The 16,288-nt window shown below is 49.9% G+C and overlaps 1 protein-coding gene across 1 annotated transcript in view; it reads right to left on the bottom strand.

Annotated features, from left to right (window-relative positions):
• LOC149461816 (EMILIN-1-like) overlaps positions 1 to 16,288 on the bottom strand; it is an 88,890-nt gene that overhangs the window by 45,627 nt on the left and 26,975 nt on the right. Inside the window, exon 3 of the mRNA XM_089677621.1 lies at positions 4,494 to 4,708. Coding sequence (XP_089533747.1) covers positions 4,494 to 4,708 — 215 coding nt within the window. The remainder of the gene's footprint in view (positions 1 to 4,493; positions 4,709 to 16,288) is intronic.

Raw genomic sequence — 16,288 nt, 5'->3', positions numbered from 1 at the left:
CAGGGACCTGGATATGGGAGGTTCCCAGAACGTCCCCATAGAGTCCCACTGTACAAATCAGATGATGTCAGGGACCTGGATATGGGAGGTTCCCAGAATGTCCCCATAGAGTCCCACTGTACAAATCAGATGATGTCAGGGACCTGGATATGGGAGGTTCCCAGAATGTCCCCATAGAGTCCCACTGTACAAATCAGATGATGTCAGGGACCTGGATATGGGAGGTTCCCAGAATGTCCCCATAGAGTCCCACTGTACAAATCAGATGATGTCAGGGACCTGGATATGGGAGGTTCCCAGAATGTCCCCATAGAGTCCCACTGTACAAATCAGATGATGTCAGGGACCTGGATATGGGAGGTTCCCAGAATGTCCCCATAGAGTCCCACTGTACAAATCAGATGATGTCAGGGACCTGGATATGGGAGGTTCCCAGAATGTCCCCGAAGAGTCCCACTGGAAAAATCGGATGATATCAGGGACCTGGATATGGGAGGTTCCCAGAATGTCCCCGAAGAGTCCCACTGTACAAATCAGATGATGTCAGGGACCTGGATATGGGAGGTTCCCAGAATGTCCCCGAAGAGTCCCACTGGAAAAATCGGATGATATCAGGGTCCCAGCTAACCCAGATCCCCTGACTTTCCCCACATAGTCCTAAAAGAAGTGTCAGATGATGTCAGGGACCTGGATATGGGAGGTTCCCAGAATGTCCCCATAGAGTCCCACTGTACAAATCAGATGATGTCAGGGACCTGGATATGGGAGGTTCCCAGAATGTCCCCATAGAGTCCCACTGTACAAATCAGATGATGTCAGGGACCTGGATATGGGAGGTTCTCAGAATGTCCCCATAGAGTCCCACTGGAAAAATCAGATGATGTCAGGGACCTGGATATGGGAGGTTCCCAGAATGTCCCCATAGAGTCCCACTGTACAAATCAGATGATGTCAGGGACCTGGATATGGGAGGTTCCCAGAACGTCCCCATAGAGTCCCACTGGAAAAATCAGATGATGTCAGGGACCTGGATATGGGAGGTTCCCAGAACGTCCCCATAGAGTCCCACTGTACAAATCAGATGATGTCAGGGACCTGGATATGGGAGGTTCCCAGAATGTCCCCATAGAGTCCCACTGTACAAATCAGATGATGTCAGGGACCTGGATATGGGAGGTTCCCAGAATGTCCCCATAGAGTCCCACTGTACAAATCAGATGATGTCAGGGACCTGGATATGGGAGGTTCCCAGAATGTCCCCATAGAGTCCCACTGTACAAATCAGATGATGTCAGGGACCTTGATATGGGAGGTTCCCAGAACGTCCCCATAGAGTCCCACTGTACAAATCAGATGATGTCAGGGACCTGGATATGGGAGGTTCCCAGAACGTCCCCATAGAGTCCCACTGTACAAATCAGATGATGTCAGGCACCTGGATATGGGAGGTTCCCAGAATGTCCCCGAAGAGTCCCACTGGAAAAATCGGATGATATCAGGGACCTGGATATGGGAGGTTCCCAGAATGTCCCCGAAGAGTCCCACTGTACAAATCAGATGATGTCAGGGACCTGGATATGGGAGGTTCCCAGAATGTCCCCGAAGAGTCCCACTGGAAAAATCGGATGATATCAGGGTCCCAGCTAACCCAGATCCCCTGACTTTCCCCACATAGTCCTAAAAGAAGTGTCAGATGATGTCAGGGACCTGGATATGGGAGGTTCCCAGAATGTCCCCATAGAGTCCCACTGGAAAAATCAGATGATGTCAGGGACCTGGATATGGGAGGTTCCCAGAACGTCCCCATAGAGTCCCACTGTACAAATCAGATGATGTCAGGGACCTGGATATGGGAGGTTCCCAGAATGTCCCCATAGAGTCCCACTGTACAAATCAGATGATGTCAGGGACCTGGATATGGGAGGTTCCCAGAATGTCCCCATAGAGTCCCACTGTACAAATCAGATGATGTCAGGGACCTGGATATGGGAGGTTCCCAGAACGTCCCCATAGAGTCCCACTGTACAAATCGGATGATGTCAGGGACCTGGATATGGGAGGTTCCCAGAACGTCCCCATAGAGTCCCACTGTACAAATCGGATGATGTCAGGGACCTGGATATGGGAGGTTCCCAGAACGTCCCCATAGAGTCCCACTGTACAAATCAGATGATGTCAGGGACCTGGATATGGGAGGTTCCCAGAACGTCCCCATAGAGTCCCACTGTACAAATCAGATGATGTCAGGGACCTGGATATGGGAGGTTCCCAGAACGTCCCCATAGAGTCCCACTGTACAAATCAGATGATGTCAGGGACCTGGATATGGGAGGTTCCCAGAATGTCCCCGAAGAGTCCCACTGGAAAAATTGGATGATATCAGGGTCCCAGCTAACTCAGATCCCCTGACTTTCCCCACATAGTCCTAAAAGAAGTGTCAGATGATGTCAGGGACCTGGATATGGGAGGTTCCCAGAACGTCCCCATAGAGTCCCACTGTACAAATCGGATGATGTCAGGGACCTGGATATGGGAGGTTCCCAGAATGTCCCCATAGAGTCCCACTGTACAAATCGGATGATGTCAGGGACCTGGATATGGGAGGTTCCCAGAATGTCCCCATAGAGTCCCACTGTACAAATCAGATGATGTCAGGGACCTGGATATGGGAGGTTCCCAGAACGTCCCCATAGAGTCCCACTGTACAAATCAGATGATGTCAGGGACCTGGATATGGGAGGTTCCCAGAACGTCCCCATAGAGTCCCACTGTACAAATCAGATGATGTCAGGGACCTGGATATGGGAGGTTCCCAGAATGTCCCCATAGAGTCCCACTGTACAAATCAGATGATGTCAGGGACCTGGATATGGGAGGTTCCCAGAACGTCCCCATAGAGTCCCACTGTACAAATCAGATGATGTCAGGGACCTGGATATGGGAGGTTCCCAGAATGTCCCCATAGAGTCCCACTGTACAAATCAGATGATGTCAGGGACCTGGATATGGGAGGTTCCCAGAATGTCCCCATAGAGTCCCACTGTACAAATCAGATGATGTCAGGGACCTGGATATGGGAGGTTCCCAGAACGTCCCCATAGAGTCCCACTGTACAAATCAGATGATGTCAGGGACCTGGATATGGGAGGTTCCCAGAACGTCCCCATAGAGTCCCACTGTACAAATCAGATGATGTCAGGGACCTGGATATGGGAGGTTCCCAGAACGTCCCCATAGAGTCCCACTGGAAAAATCAGATGATGTCAGGGACCTGGATATGGGAGGTTCCCAGAACGTCCCCATAGAGTCCCACTGTACAAATCAGATGATGTCAGGGACCTGGATATGGGAGGTTCCCAGAACGTCCCCATAGAGTCCCACTGTACAAATCAGATGATGTCAGGGACCTGGATATGGGAGGTTCCCAGAACGTCCCCATAGAGTCCCACTGTACAAATCAGATGATGTCAGGGACCTGGATATGGGAGGTTCCCAGAATGTCCCCATAGAGTCCCACTGTACAAATCAGATGATGTCAGGGACCTGGATATGGGAGGTTCCCAGAACGTCCCCATAGAGTCCCACTGTACAAATCAGATGATGTCAGGGACCTGGATATGGGAGGTTCCCAGAACGTCCCCATAGAGTCCCACTGTACAAATCAGATGATGTCAGGGACCTGGATATGGGAGGTTCCCAGAACGTCCCCATAGAGTCCCACTGTACAAATCAGATGATGTCAGGGACCTGGATATGGGAGGTTCCCAGAACGTCCCCATAGAGTCCCACTGTACAAATCAGATGATGTCAGGGACCTGGATATGGGAGGTTCCCAGAACGTCCCCATAGAGTCCCACTGTACAAATCAGATGATGTCAGGGACCTGGATATGGGAGGTTCCCAGAACGTCCCCATAGAGTCCCACTGTACAAATCAGATGATGTCAGGGACCTGGATATGGGAGGTTCCCAGAACGTCCCCATAGAGTCCCACTGTACAAATCAGATGATGTCAGGGACCTGGATATGGGAGGTTCCCAGAACGTCCCCATAGAGTCCCACTGTACAAATCAGATGATGTCAGGGACCTGGATATGGGAGGTTCCCAGAACGTCCCCATAGAGTCCCACTGTACAAATCAGATGATGTCAGGGACCTGGATATGGGAGGTTCCCAGAATGTCCCCATAGAGTCCCACTGTACAAATCGGATGATATCAGGGTCCCAGCTAACTAAGGTACCTAGAGATTCCTACACAGTCCTACAGGAAGTGTCAGATGGTCAGGGACCCAGATATGAAATGTGTTGTGAGAAGTCCCACTTCAGAGCTCTGTGCAATCTTGGTCTTCAGGTTGGTGACAGGAAATTGCTGAGTGTATGGACTTGTCTGACATCAGATATTATTGGACAAGAACTGTCCAATATAAAGGTCCTTCTGGCACATTCTCTTCAGTTAATACATCTCACTCTGAGAAATGAAAGGACTGAACTTACCTTCCCCTCCAGATCCAGTCAGATGATTCCCCCCACTGGATCCAGAAATATGGGGCCTTACGGGTCGGGGCCGAGGTCTGCTGGTGGGGATCTGAAGACCACCCCCTGGTCCTTCCATGCAGTCATCTCCGGAATATCCCTGGCAGCACTTCCACTCCATGTCTGACACTGTCTTGTAGGCCACTTTGTATCTGGGCCTCACAAAGCTACGATACCTGAGACAGAAAAGAGAAGCAGGATGAAGATGACAGACACTTCCTGTCCATATTGTCCAACATGAAGAACATGTCACTGAGCTTTCATATGGCTGCAATATCTGAGGAGGCTTCACCTGAGACCTTCCCTGCCTCATGACAGACAAAATTCTGATGACAGGAACTTCAGCCTTCAAACAGGAATGAGATCTACAAATACCCTCCTCTACTAACCAGGGACATGGACCATAACTAACGAGATCTACAAATACCCATCCTCTTCTAACCACGGACATGGACCATAACTAACGAGATCTACAAATACCCATCCTCTTCTAACCACGGACATGGACCATAACTAACGAGATCTACAAATACCCTCCTCTACTAACCAGGGACATGGACCATAACTAACGAGATCTACAAATACCCATCCTCTTCTAACCACGGACATGGACCATAACTAACGAGATCTACAAATACCCTCCTCTACTAACCAGGGACATGGACCATAACTAACGAGATCTACAAATACCCATCCTCTTCTAACCACGGACATGGACCATAACTAACGAGATCTACAAATACCCTCCTCTACTAACCAGGGACATGGACCATAACTAACGAGATCTACAAATACCCTCCTCTACTAACCAGGGACATGGACCATAACTAACGAGATCTACAAATACCCTCCTCTACTAACCAGGGACATGGACCATAACTAACGAGATCTACAAATACCCATCCTCTTCTAACCACGGACATGGACCATAACTAAGGAGATCTACAAATACCCGTCCTCCACTAACCAGGGACATGGACCATAACTAACGAGATCTACAAATACCCATCCTCTTCTAACCACGGACATGGACCATAACTAACGAGATCTACAAATACCCATCCTCTTCTAACCACGGACATGGACCATAACTAAGGAGATCTACAAATACCCGTCCTCCACTAACCGAGAACATGCACCATAACTAATAAGATCTACAAATACCCGTCCTCTCCTAACCGAGAACATGGACCATAACTAAGGAGATCTACAAATACCCGTCCTCTATTAACCGAGAACATGGACCATAACTAATGAGATCTACAAATACCCGTCCTCTATTAACCGAGAACATGGACCATAACTAATGAGATCTACAAATACCCGTCCTCTCCTAACCAGGGACATGGACCATAACTAATGAGATCTACAAATACCCGTCCTCTTCTAACCACGGACATGGACCATAACTAATGAGATCTACAAATACCCGTCCTCCACTAACCAGGGACATGGACCATAACTAACGAGATCTACAAATACCCGTCCTCTCCTAACCGAGAACATGGACCATAACTAATGAGATCTACAAATACCCGTCCTCTCCTAACCGAGAACATGGACCATAACTAATGAGATCTACAAATACCCGTCCTCTACTAACCAGGGACATGGACCATAACTAATGAGATCTACAAATAACCGTCCTCCACTAACCAGGGATCATCATAATGGGCACAGCATGTGTTCAGACCCAGGAACTCAGCACAGGGATGGTGGGAACCCCTCATAATGGGCACAGCAGGAGTACAGACCTTGCAACTCAGCACAGGGATGGTGGGAACCCCTCATAATGGGCAAAGCACAGGGATGGTGGGAACCCCTCGTAATGGGCAAAGCACAGGGATGGTGGGAACCCCTCATAATGGGCACAATGGGTGTACAGACCCGGGAACTCAGCACAGGGATGGTGGGAATCCCTCGTAATGAGTGCAGCAAATTCTGTGCATTGTTTTGTGTGTATGACATTTTCTTGCTGACTGCACAGAACACTCCCGGCAATGTTCCGGCCGAAACTACAAATGGAGAAACTCATCAAATATTCATCTGTTCTGACCAAAGCAACTAAATAACAATAATACCCATCCCCCGAACAACCAACCGCCACTGCACCGAACAACCAACCGCCACTGCACCGAACAACCAACCGCCACTGCACCGAACAACCAACAGCCACTGCACCGACCAACCAACCGCCACTGCACCGAACAACCAACCGCCACTGCACCGAACAACCAACCGCCACTGCACCGAACAACCAACAGCCACTGCACCGAACAACCAACCGCCACTGCACCGAACAACCAACCACCACACTCGCCAAAGATTACACGCTAGAATTGGCTTCACATGATCCAACACTCAACTTTATGTGTTCTGCAGGTGAGGTCTTCTATATGTCCACTATGAAGCCCCTTCAGGAGGGTGGAGGGATGGGGGGAGCAGAGGCTTTATCTGGTTGAGTGATCCCAGGATGGAGGTTTTATCTGGCTGGGGGGTTGGAATGGAGGTTTTATCTTGATGGGGGGTTGGAATGGAGGTTTTATCTGGCTGGGGGGTTGGGATGGAGGTTTTATCTGGCTGGGGGGTTGGAATGGAGGTTTTATCTGGCTGGGGGGTTGGAATGGAGGTTTTATCTGGATGGGGGGTTGGAATGGAGGTTTTATCTGGCTGGGGGGTTGGAATGGAGGTTTTATCTGGACGGGGAAGTGTATCTGAGGAAGGGCAGATCTTATCTTCCAGGAGGTGAAGATGAAAGGAACTTCAAAGAGAAGAAGGTCAGGAGGACACAAAGACCTCCAGAACACAACAGCTTCTTGTTCCAGTCTGAGAGGTGGGAGGCTCCACTGGAGAGCTGAGACCCTCTCGAGCCTTTGATGTTCCTGGGAAAATAATGGGCTGCTGGAGGGATAATGGCTGGGGGGTGGGGGTGGTCAAGGTGGAAGATTAGAGGTAGAGACTCCTGGAGAAACATTCACAGAAGGAATAATGAAGGATTTGTGGAATCATCTATGGAATGGAATGACGTCATTGGTCTCCTCCAGGTGTCCCTCTGAATGAGGCTGAACACTTCTAAGGAAAGCTCAGCAGTCTACAGAAATGTCTTCTTCAAATGTCCTCTGTTGCTGGATTGATCTCCGAGAAGATCAAATTTTATATTTCTTCTGAAGCTTTAGAATTTCTACAATGTGTGATCTGTGGGGGGTCCATAGTGGGATTGGATGTTCCTAGGGTGATCCCATCTACAGTGTGTGATCTGTGGGGGGTCCATAGTGGGATGGGATGTTCCTAGGGTGATCCCATCTACAGTGTGTGATCTGTGGGGGGTCCATAGTGGGATGGGATGTTCTTAGGGTGATCCCATCTACAGTGTGTGATCTGTGGGGTGTCCATAGTGGGACGAGATGTTCTTAGGGTGATCCCATCTACAGTGTGTGATCTGTGGGGGGTCCATAGTGGGACGGGATGTTCTTAGGGTGATCCCATCTACAGTGTGTGATCTGTGGGGTGTCCATAGTGGGACGAGATGTTCTTAGGGTGATCCCATCTACAGTGTGTGATCTGTGGGGGGTCCATAGTGGGACGAGATGTTCTTAGGGTGATCCCATCTACAGTGTGTGATCTGTGGGGGTCCATAGTGGGACGAGATGTTCTTAGGGTGATCCCATCTACAGTGTGTGATCTGTGGGGGGTCCATAGTGGGACAAGATGTTCTTAGGGTGATCCCATCTACAATGTGTGATCTGTGGGGGGTCCATAGTGGGACAAGATGTTGTTAGGGTGATCCCATCTACAGTGTGTGATCTGTGGGGGGTCCATAGTGGGATGGGATGTTCTTAGGGTGATCCCATCTACAATGTGTGATCTGTGGGGGGTCCATAGTGGGACAAGATGTTGTTAGGGTGATCCCATCTACAGTGTGTGATCTGTGGGGGTCCATAGTGGGACGAGATGTTCTTAGGGTGATCCCATCTACAATGTGTGATCTGTGGGGGGTCCATAGTGGGATGTGATGTTCTTAGGGTGATCCCATCTACAGTGTGTGATCTGTGGGGGTCCATAGTGGGACGGATGTTCTTAGGGTGATCCCATCTACAATGTGTGATCTGTGGGGGGTCCATAGTGGGACAAGATGTTCTTAGGGTGATCCCATCTACAATGTGTGATCTGTGGGGGGTCCATAGTGGGTATAGATGTTCTTAGGATGATCCCATCTACAATGTGTGATCTGTGGGGGGTCCATAGTGGGTAGAGATGTTCTTAGGGTTATCCCATCTACAATGTTTGATCTGTGGGGTGTCCATAGTGGGATGGGATGTTCTCAGGGTGATCCCATCTACAGTGTGTGATCTGTGGGGGTCCATAGTGGGACGAGATGTTCTTAGGGTGATCCCATCTACAGTGTGTGATCTGTGGGGGGTCCATAGTGGGACGAGATGTTCTTAGGGTGATCCCATCTACAATGTGTGATCTGTGGGGGGTCCATAGTGGGACAAGATGTTGTTAGGGTGATCCCATCTACAGTGTGTGATCTGTGGGGGGTCCATAGTGGGATGGGATGTTCTTAGGGTGATCCCATCTACAATGTGTGATCTGTGGGGGGTCCATAGTGGGACAAGATGTTGTTAGGGTGATCCCATCTACAGTGTGTGATCTGTGGGGGTCCATAGTGGGACGAGATGTTCTTAGGGTGATCCCATCTACAATGTGTGATCTGTGGGGGGTCCATAGTGGGATGTGATGTTCTTAGGGTGATCCCATCTACAGTGTGTGATCTGTGGGGGTCCATAGTGGGACGGATGTTCTTAGGGTGATCCCATCTACAATGTGTGATCTGTGGGGGGTCCATAGTGGGACAAGATGTTCTTAGGGTGATCCCATCTACAATGTGTGATCTGTGGGGGGTCCATAGTGGGTATAGATGTTCTTAGGATGATCCCATCTACAATGTGTGATCTGTGGGGGGTCCATAGTGGGACAAGATGTTCTTAGGGTGATCCCATCTACAGTGTGTGATCTGTGGGGGGTCCATAGTGGGTAGAGATGTTCTTAGGGTTATCCCATCTACAATGTTTGATCTGTGGGGTGTCCATAGTGGGACGAGATGTTCTTAGGGTGAGCCCATCTACAGTGTGTGATCTGTGGGGGTCCATAGTGGGATGGGATGTTCTTAGGGTGATCCCATCTACAATGTGTGATCTGTGGGGGGTCCATAGTGGGACAAGATGTTGTTAGGGTGATCCCATCTACAGTGTGTGATCTGTGGGGGGTCCATAGTGGGATGGGATGTTCTTAGGGTGATCCCATCTACAATGTGTGATCTGTGGGGGGTCCATAGTGGGACAAGATGTTGTTAGGGTGATCCCATCTACAGTGTGTGATCTGTGGGGGTCCATAGTGGGACGAGATGTTCTTAGGGTGATCCCATCTACAATGTGTGATCTGTGGGGGGTCCATAGTGGGACAAGATGTTCTTAGGGTGATCCCATCTACAATGTGTGATCTGTGGGGGGTCCATAGTGGGACAAGATGTTGTTAGGGTGATCCCATCTACAGTGTGTGATCTGTGGGGGTCCATAGTGGGATGGGATGTTCTTAGGGTGATCCCATCTACAATGTGTGATCTGTGGGGTGTCCATAGTGGGACGAGATGTTCTTAGGGTGATCCCATCTACAATGTGTGATCTGTGGGGGGTCCATAGTGGGACAAGATGTTGTTAGGGTGATCCCATCTACAGTGTGTGATCTGTGGGGGTCCATAGTGGGATGGGATGTTCTTAGGGTGATCTCATCTACAGTGTGTGATCTGTGGGGGATCCATAGTGGGACAAGATGTTGTTAGGGTGATCCCATCTACAGTGTGTGATCTGTGGGGGGTCCATAGTGGGAAGGGATGTTCTTAGGGTGATACCATCTACAGTGTGTGATCTGTGGGGGTCCATAGTGGGACGGATGTTCTTAGGGTGATCCCATCTACAATGTGTGATCTGTGGGGGATCCATAGTGGGACAAGATGTTCTTAGGGTGATCCCATCTACAATGTGTGATCTGTGGGGTGTCCATATTGGGATGGGATGTTCTTAGGGTTATCCCATCTACAGTGTGTGATCTGTGGGGTGTCCATAGTGGGATGGGATGTTCTTATGGTGATCCCATCTACAATGTGTGATCTGTGGGGGGTCCATAGTGGGATGGGATATTCTCAGTGTGATCCCATCTACAATGTGTGATCTGTGGGGGGTCCATAGTGGGACAAGATGTTCTTAGGGTGATCCCATCTACAATGTGTGATCTGTGGGGGGTCCATAGTGGGTAGAGATGTTCTTAGGATGATCCCATCTACAATGTGTGATCTGTGGGGGGTCCATAGTGGGACGAGATGTTCTTAGGGTGATCCCATCTACAATGTGTGTTCTGTGGGGGGTCCATAGTGGGTAGAGATGTTCTTAGGATGATCCCATCTACAATGTGTGATCTGTGGGGGGTCCAGAGTAGAGATGTTCTTAGGGTGATCCCATCTACAGTGTGTGATCTGTGGGGGGTTCATAGTGGGACGAGATGTTCTTATGGTGATCCCATCTACAGTGTGTGATGTGTGGGGGGTTCATAGTGGGACGAGATGTTCTTAGGGTGATCCCATCTACAGTGTGTGATCTGTGGGGTGTCCATAGTGGGACGGGATGTTCTTAGGGTGATCTCATCTACAGTGTGTGATCTGTGGGGGGTTCATAGTGGGATGGGATGTTCTTAGGGTGATCCCATCTACAGTGTGTGATCTGTGGGGGGTCCATAGTGGGACGGGATGTTCTTAGGGTGATCCCATCTACAATGTATGATCTGTGGGGGTCCATAGTGGGACGAGATGTTCTTAGGGCGATCCCATCTACAATGTGTGATCTGTGGGGGGTCCATAGTGGGACGAGATGTTCTTAGGGTGATCCCATCTACAATGTGTGATCTGTGGGGGGTCCATAGTGGGACGGAATGTTCTTAGGGTGATCCCATCTACAATGTGTGATCTGTGGGGGGTCCATAGTGGGTAGAGATGTTCTTAGGGTGATCCCATCTACAATGTGTGATCTGTGGGGGGTCCATAGTGGGACGAGATGTTCTTAGGGTGATCCCATCTACAGTGTGTGATCTGTGGGGGGTCCATAGTGGGACAAGATGTTCTTAGGGTGATCCCATCTACAGTGTGTGATCTGTGGGGGGTCCATAAATGGGATGGGATGTTCTTATGGTGATCCCATCTACAGTGTGTGATCTGTGGGGGGTCCATAGTGGGTAGAGATGTTCTTAGGGTTATCCCATCTACAGTGTGTGATCTGTGGGGGTCCATAGTGGGACGAGATGTTCTTAGGGTGATCCCATGTACAATGTGTGATCTGTGGGGTGTCCATAGTGGGACGAGATGTTCTTAGGGTGATCCCATCTACAGTGTGTGATCTGTGGGGGGTCCATAGTGGGATGGGATGTTCTTAGGGTGATCCCATCTACAATGTGTGATCTGTGGGGGGTCCATAGTGGGACAAGATGTTGTTAGGGTGATCCCATCTACAGTGTGTGATCTGTGGGGGTCCATAGTGGGACGAGATGTTCTTAGGGTGATCCCATCTACAATGTGTGATCTGTGGGGGGTCCATAGTGGGATGGGATGTTCTTAGGGTGATCCCATCTACAGTGTGTGATCTGTGGGGGTCCATAGTGGGACGGATGTTCTTAGGGTGATCCCATCTACAATGTGTGATCTGTGGGGGGTCCATAGTGGGACAAGATGTTCTTAGGGTGATCCCATCTACAATGTGTGATCTGTGGGGGGTCCATAGTGGGTAGAGATGTTCTTAGGATGATCCCATCTACAATGTGTGATCTGTGGGGGGTCCATAGTGGGACAAGATGTTCTTAGGGTGATCCCATCTACAATGTGTGATCTGTGGGGTGTCCATAGTGGGACCAGATGTTCTTAGGGTGATCCCATCTACAGTGTGTGATCTGTGGGGGGTCCATAGTGGGTAGAGATGTTCTTAGGGTTATCCCATCTACAATGTGTGATCTGTGGGGTGTCCATAGTGGGATGGGATGTTCTTAGGGTGAGCCCATCTACAGTGTGTGATCTGTGGGGGTCCATAGTGGGATGGGATGTTCTTATGAAGATCCCATCTACAGTGTGTGATCTGTGGGGGGTCCATAGTGGGACGGGATGTTCTTAGGGTGATCCCATCTACAGTGTGTTATCTGTGGGGGGTCCATAGTGGGACGGGATGTTCCTAGGGTGATCCCATCTACAGTGTGTGATCTGTGGGGGGTTCATAGTGGGATGGGATGTTCTTAGGGTGATCCCATCTACAGTGTGTGATCTGTGGGGGGTCCATAGTGGGACGGGATGTTCTTAGGGTGATCCCATCTACAATGTGTGATCTGTGGGGGGTCCATAGTGGGTAGAGATGTTCTTAGGGTTATCCCATCTACAATGTGTGATCTCTGGGGTGTCCATAGTGGGATGGGATGTTCTTAGGGTGAGCCCATCTACAGTGTGTGATCTGTGGGGGTCCATAGTGGGATGGGATGTTCTTAGGGTGATCCCATCTACAATGTGTGATCTGTGGGGGGTCCATAGTGGGACGAGATGTTCTTAGGGTGATCCCATCTACAGTGTGTGATCTGTGGGGTGTCCATAGTGGGATGGGATGTTCTTAGGGTGATCCCATCTACAATGTGTGATCTGTGGGGGGTCCATAGTGGGACGGGATGTTCTTAGGGTGATCCCATCTACAATGTGTGATCTGTGGGGGGTCCATAGTGGGACGGGATGTTCTTAGGGTGATCCCATCTACAATGTGTGATCTGTGGGGTGTCCATAGTGGGACGAGATGTTCTTAGGGTGATCCCATCTACAATGTGTGATCTGTGGGGGGTCCATAGTGGGACGAGATTTTCTTAGGGTGATCCCATCTACAATGTGTGATCTGTGGGGTGTCCATAGTGGGATGAGATGTTCTTAGGGTGATCCCATCTACAGTGTGTGATCTGTGGGGGGTCCATAGTGGGTAGAGATGTTCTTAGGGTGATCCCATCTACAATGTGTGATCTGTGGGGGGTCCATAGTGGGACAAGATGTTGTTAGGGTGATCCCATCTACAGTGTGTGATCTGTGGGGGGTCCATAGTGGGATGGGATGTTCTTAGGGTGATCCCATCTACAGTGTGTGATCTGTGGGGGGTCCATAGTGGGATGGGATGTTCTTAGGGTGATCCCATCTACAATGTGTGATCTGTGGGGGGTCCATAGTGGGACAAGATGTTGTTAGGGTGATCCCATCTACAGTGTGTGATCTGTGGGGGTCCATAGTGGGACGAGATGTTCTTAGGGTGATCCCATCTACAATGTGTGATCTGTGGGGGGTCCATAGTGGGATGGGATGTTCTTAGGGTGATCCCATCTACAGTGTGTGATCTGTGGGGGTCCATAGTGGGACGGATGTTCTTAGGGTGATCCCATCTACAATGTGTGATCTGTGGGGGGTCCATAGTGGGACAAGATGTTCTTAGGTTGATCCCATCTACAATGTGTGATCTGTGGGGGGTCCATAGTGGGTAGAGATGTTCTTAGGATGATCCCATCTACAATGTGTGATCTGTGGGGGGTCCATAGTGGGACAAGATGTTCTTAGGGTGATCCCATCTACAATGTGTGATCTGTGGGGTGTCCATAGTGGGACGAGATGTTCTTAGGGTGATCCCATCTACAATGTGTGATCTGTGGGGGGTCCATAGTGGGACAAGATGTTCTTAGGTTGATCCCATCTACAATGTGTGATCTGTGGGGGGTCCATAGTGGGTAGAGATGTTCTTAGGATGATCCCATCTACAATGTGTGATCTGTGGGGGGTCCATAGTGGGACAAGATGTTCTTAGGGTGATCCCATCTACAATGTGTGATCTGTGGGGTGTCCATAGTGGGACGAGATGTTCTTAGGGTGATCCCATCTACAATGTGTGATCTGTGGGGGGTCCATAGTGGGTAGAGATGTTCTTAGGATGATCCCATCTACAGTGTGTGATCTGTGGGGGGTCCATAGTGGGATGGGATGTTCTTAGGATGAGCCCATCTACAGTGTGTGATCTGTGGGGTGTCCATAGTGGGACGAGATGTTCTTAGGGTGATCCCATCTACAGTGTGTGATCTGTGGGGGGTCCATAGTGGGACAAGATGTTCTTAGGGTGATCCCATCTACAATGTGTGATCTGTGGGGGGTCCATAGTGGGACAAGATGTTCTTAGGGTGATCCCATCTGCAATGTGTGATCTGTGGGGTGTCCATAGTGGGTAGAGATGTTCTTAGGGTGATCCCATCTACAATGTGTGATCTGTGGGGGGTCCATAGTGGGACGGGATGTTCTTAGGGTGATCCCATCTACAATGTGTGATCTGTGGGGTGTCCATAGTGGGACGAGATGTTCTTAGGGTGATCCCATCTACAATGTGTGATCTGTGGGGGGTCCATAGTGGGTAGAGATGTTCTTAGGGTGATCCCATCTACAATGTGTGATCGGTGGGGGTCCATAGTGGGACAAGATGTTGTTAGGGTGATCCCATCTACAGTGTGTGATCTGTGGGGGGTCCATAGTGGGATGGGATGTTCTTAGGGTGATCCCATCTACAATGTGTGATCTGTGGGGGGTCCATAGTGGGACAAGATGTTGTTAGGGTGTTCCCATCTACAGTGTGTGATCTGTGGGGGTCCATAGTGGGACGAGATGTTCTTAGGGTGATCCCATCTACAATGTGTGATCTGTGGGGGGTCCATAGTGGGAAGGGATGTTCTTAGGGTGATCCCATCTACAGTGTGTGATCTGTGGGGGGTCCATAGTGGGACGAGATGTTCTTAGGGTGATCCCATCTACAGTGTGTGATCTGTGGGGGTCCATAGTGGGACGAGATGTTCTTAGGGTGATCCCATCTACAGTGTGTGATCTGTGGGGGGTCCATAGTGGGATGGGATGTTCTTAGGGTGATCCCATCTACAGTGTGTGATCTGTGGGGTGTCCATAGTGGGACGGGATGTTCTTAGGGTGATCCCATCTACAATGTGTGATCTGTGGGGTGTCCATAGTGGGACGGGATGTTCTTAGGGTGATCCCATCTACAATGTGTGATCTGTGGGGGGTCCATAGTGGGACGAGATGTTCTTAGGGTGATCCCATCTACAGTGTGTGATCTGTGGGGGGTCCATAGTGGGTAGAGATGTTCTTAGGGTGATCCCATCTACAATGTGTGATCTGTGGGGGGTCCATAGTGGGACAAGATGTTGTTAGGGTGATCCCATCTACAGTGTGTGATCTGTGGGGGGTCCATAGTGGGACGAGATGTTCTTAGGGTGATCCCATCTACAATGTGTGATCTGTGGGGGGTCCATAGTGGGACAAGATGTTGTTAGGGTGATCCCATCTACAGTGTGTGATCTGTGGGGGTCCATAGTGGGACGAGATGTTCTTAGGGTGATCCCATCTACAATGTGTGATCTGTGGGGGGTCCATAGTGGGATGGGATGTTCTTAGGGTGATCCCATCTACAGTGTGTGATCTGTGGGGGTCCATAGTGGGACGGATGTTCTTAGGGTGATCCCATCTACAATGTGTGATCTGTGGGGGGTCCATAGTGGGACAAGATGTTCTTAGGGTGATCCCATCTACAATGTGTGATCTGTGGGGGGTCCATAGTGGGACAAGATGTTGTTAGGGTGATCCCATCTACAGT

Source organism: Staurois parvus, unplaced genomic scaffold, assembly GCF_062004578.1.
Source record: "Staurois parvus isolate SC_StPar_1 unplaced genomic scaffold, SC_StPar_1.0 ptg000191l, whole genome shotgun sequence".
Classification (NCBI taxonomy): domain Eukaryota; kingdom Metazoa; phylum Chordata; class Amphibia; order Anura; family Ranidae; genus Staurois; species Staurois parvus.
The sequence above is the reverse complement of the archived record's forward strand: the minus strand, read 5'-3'. Positions and strand labels throughout refer to the sequence as shown.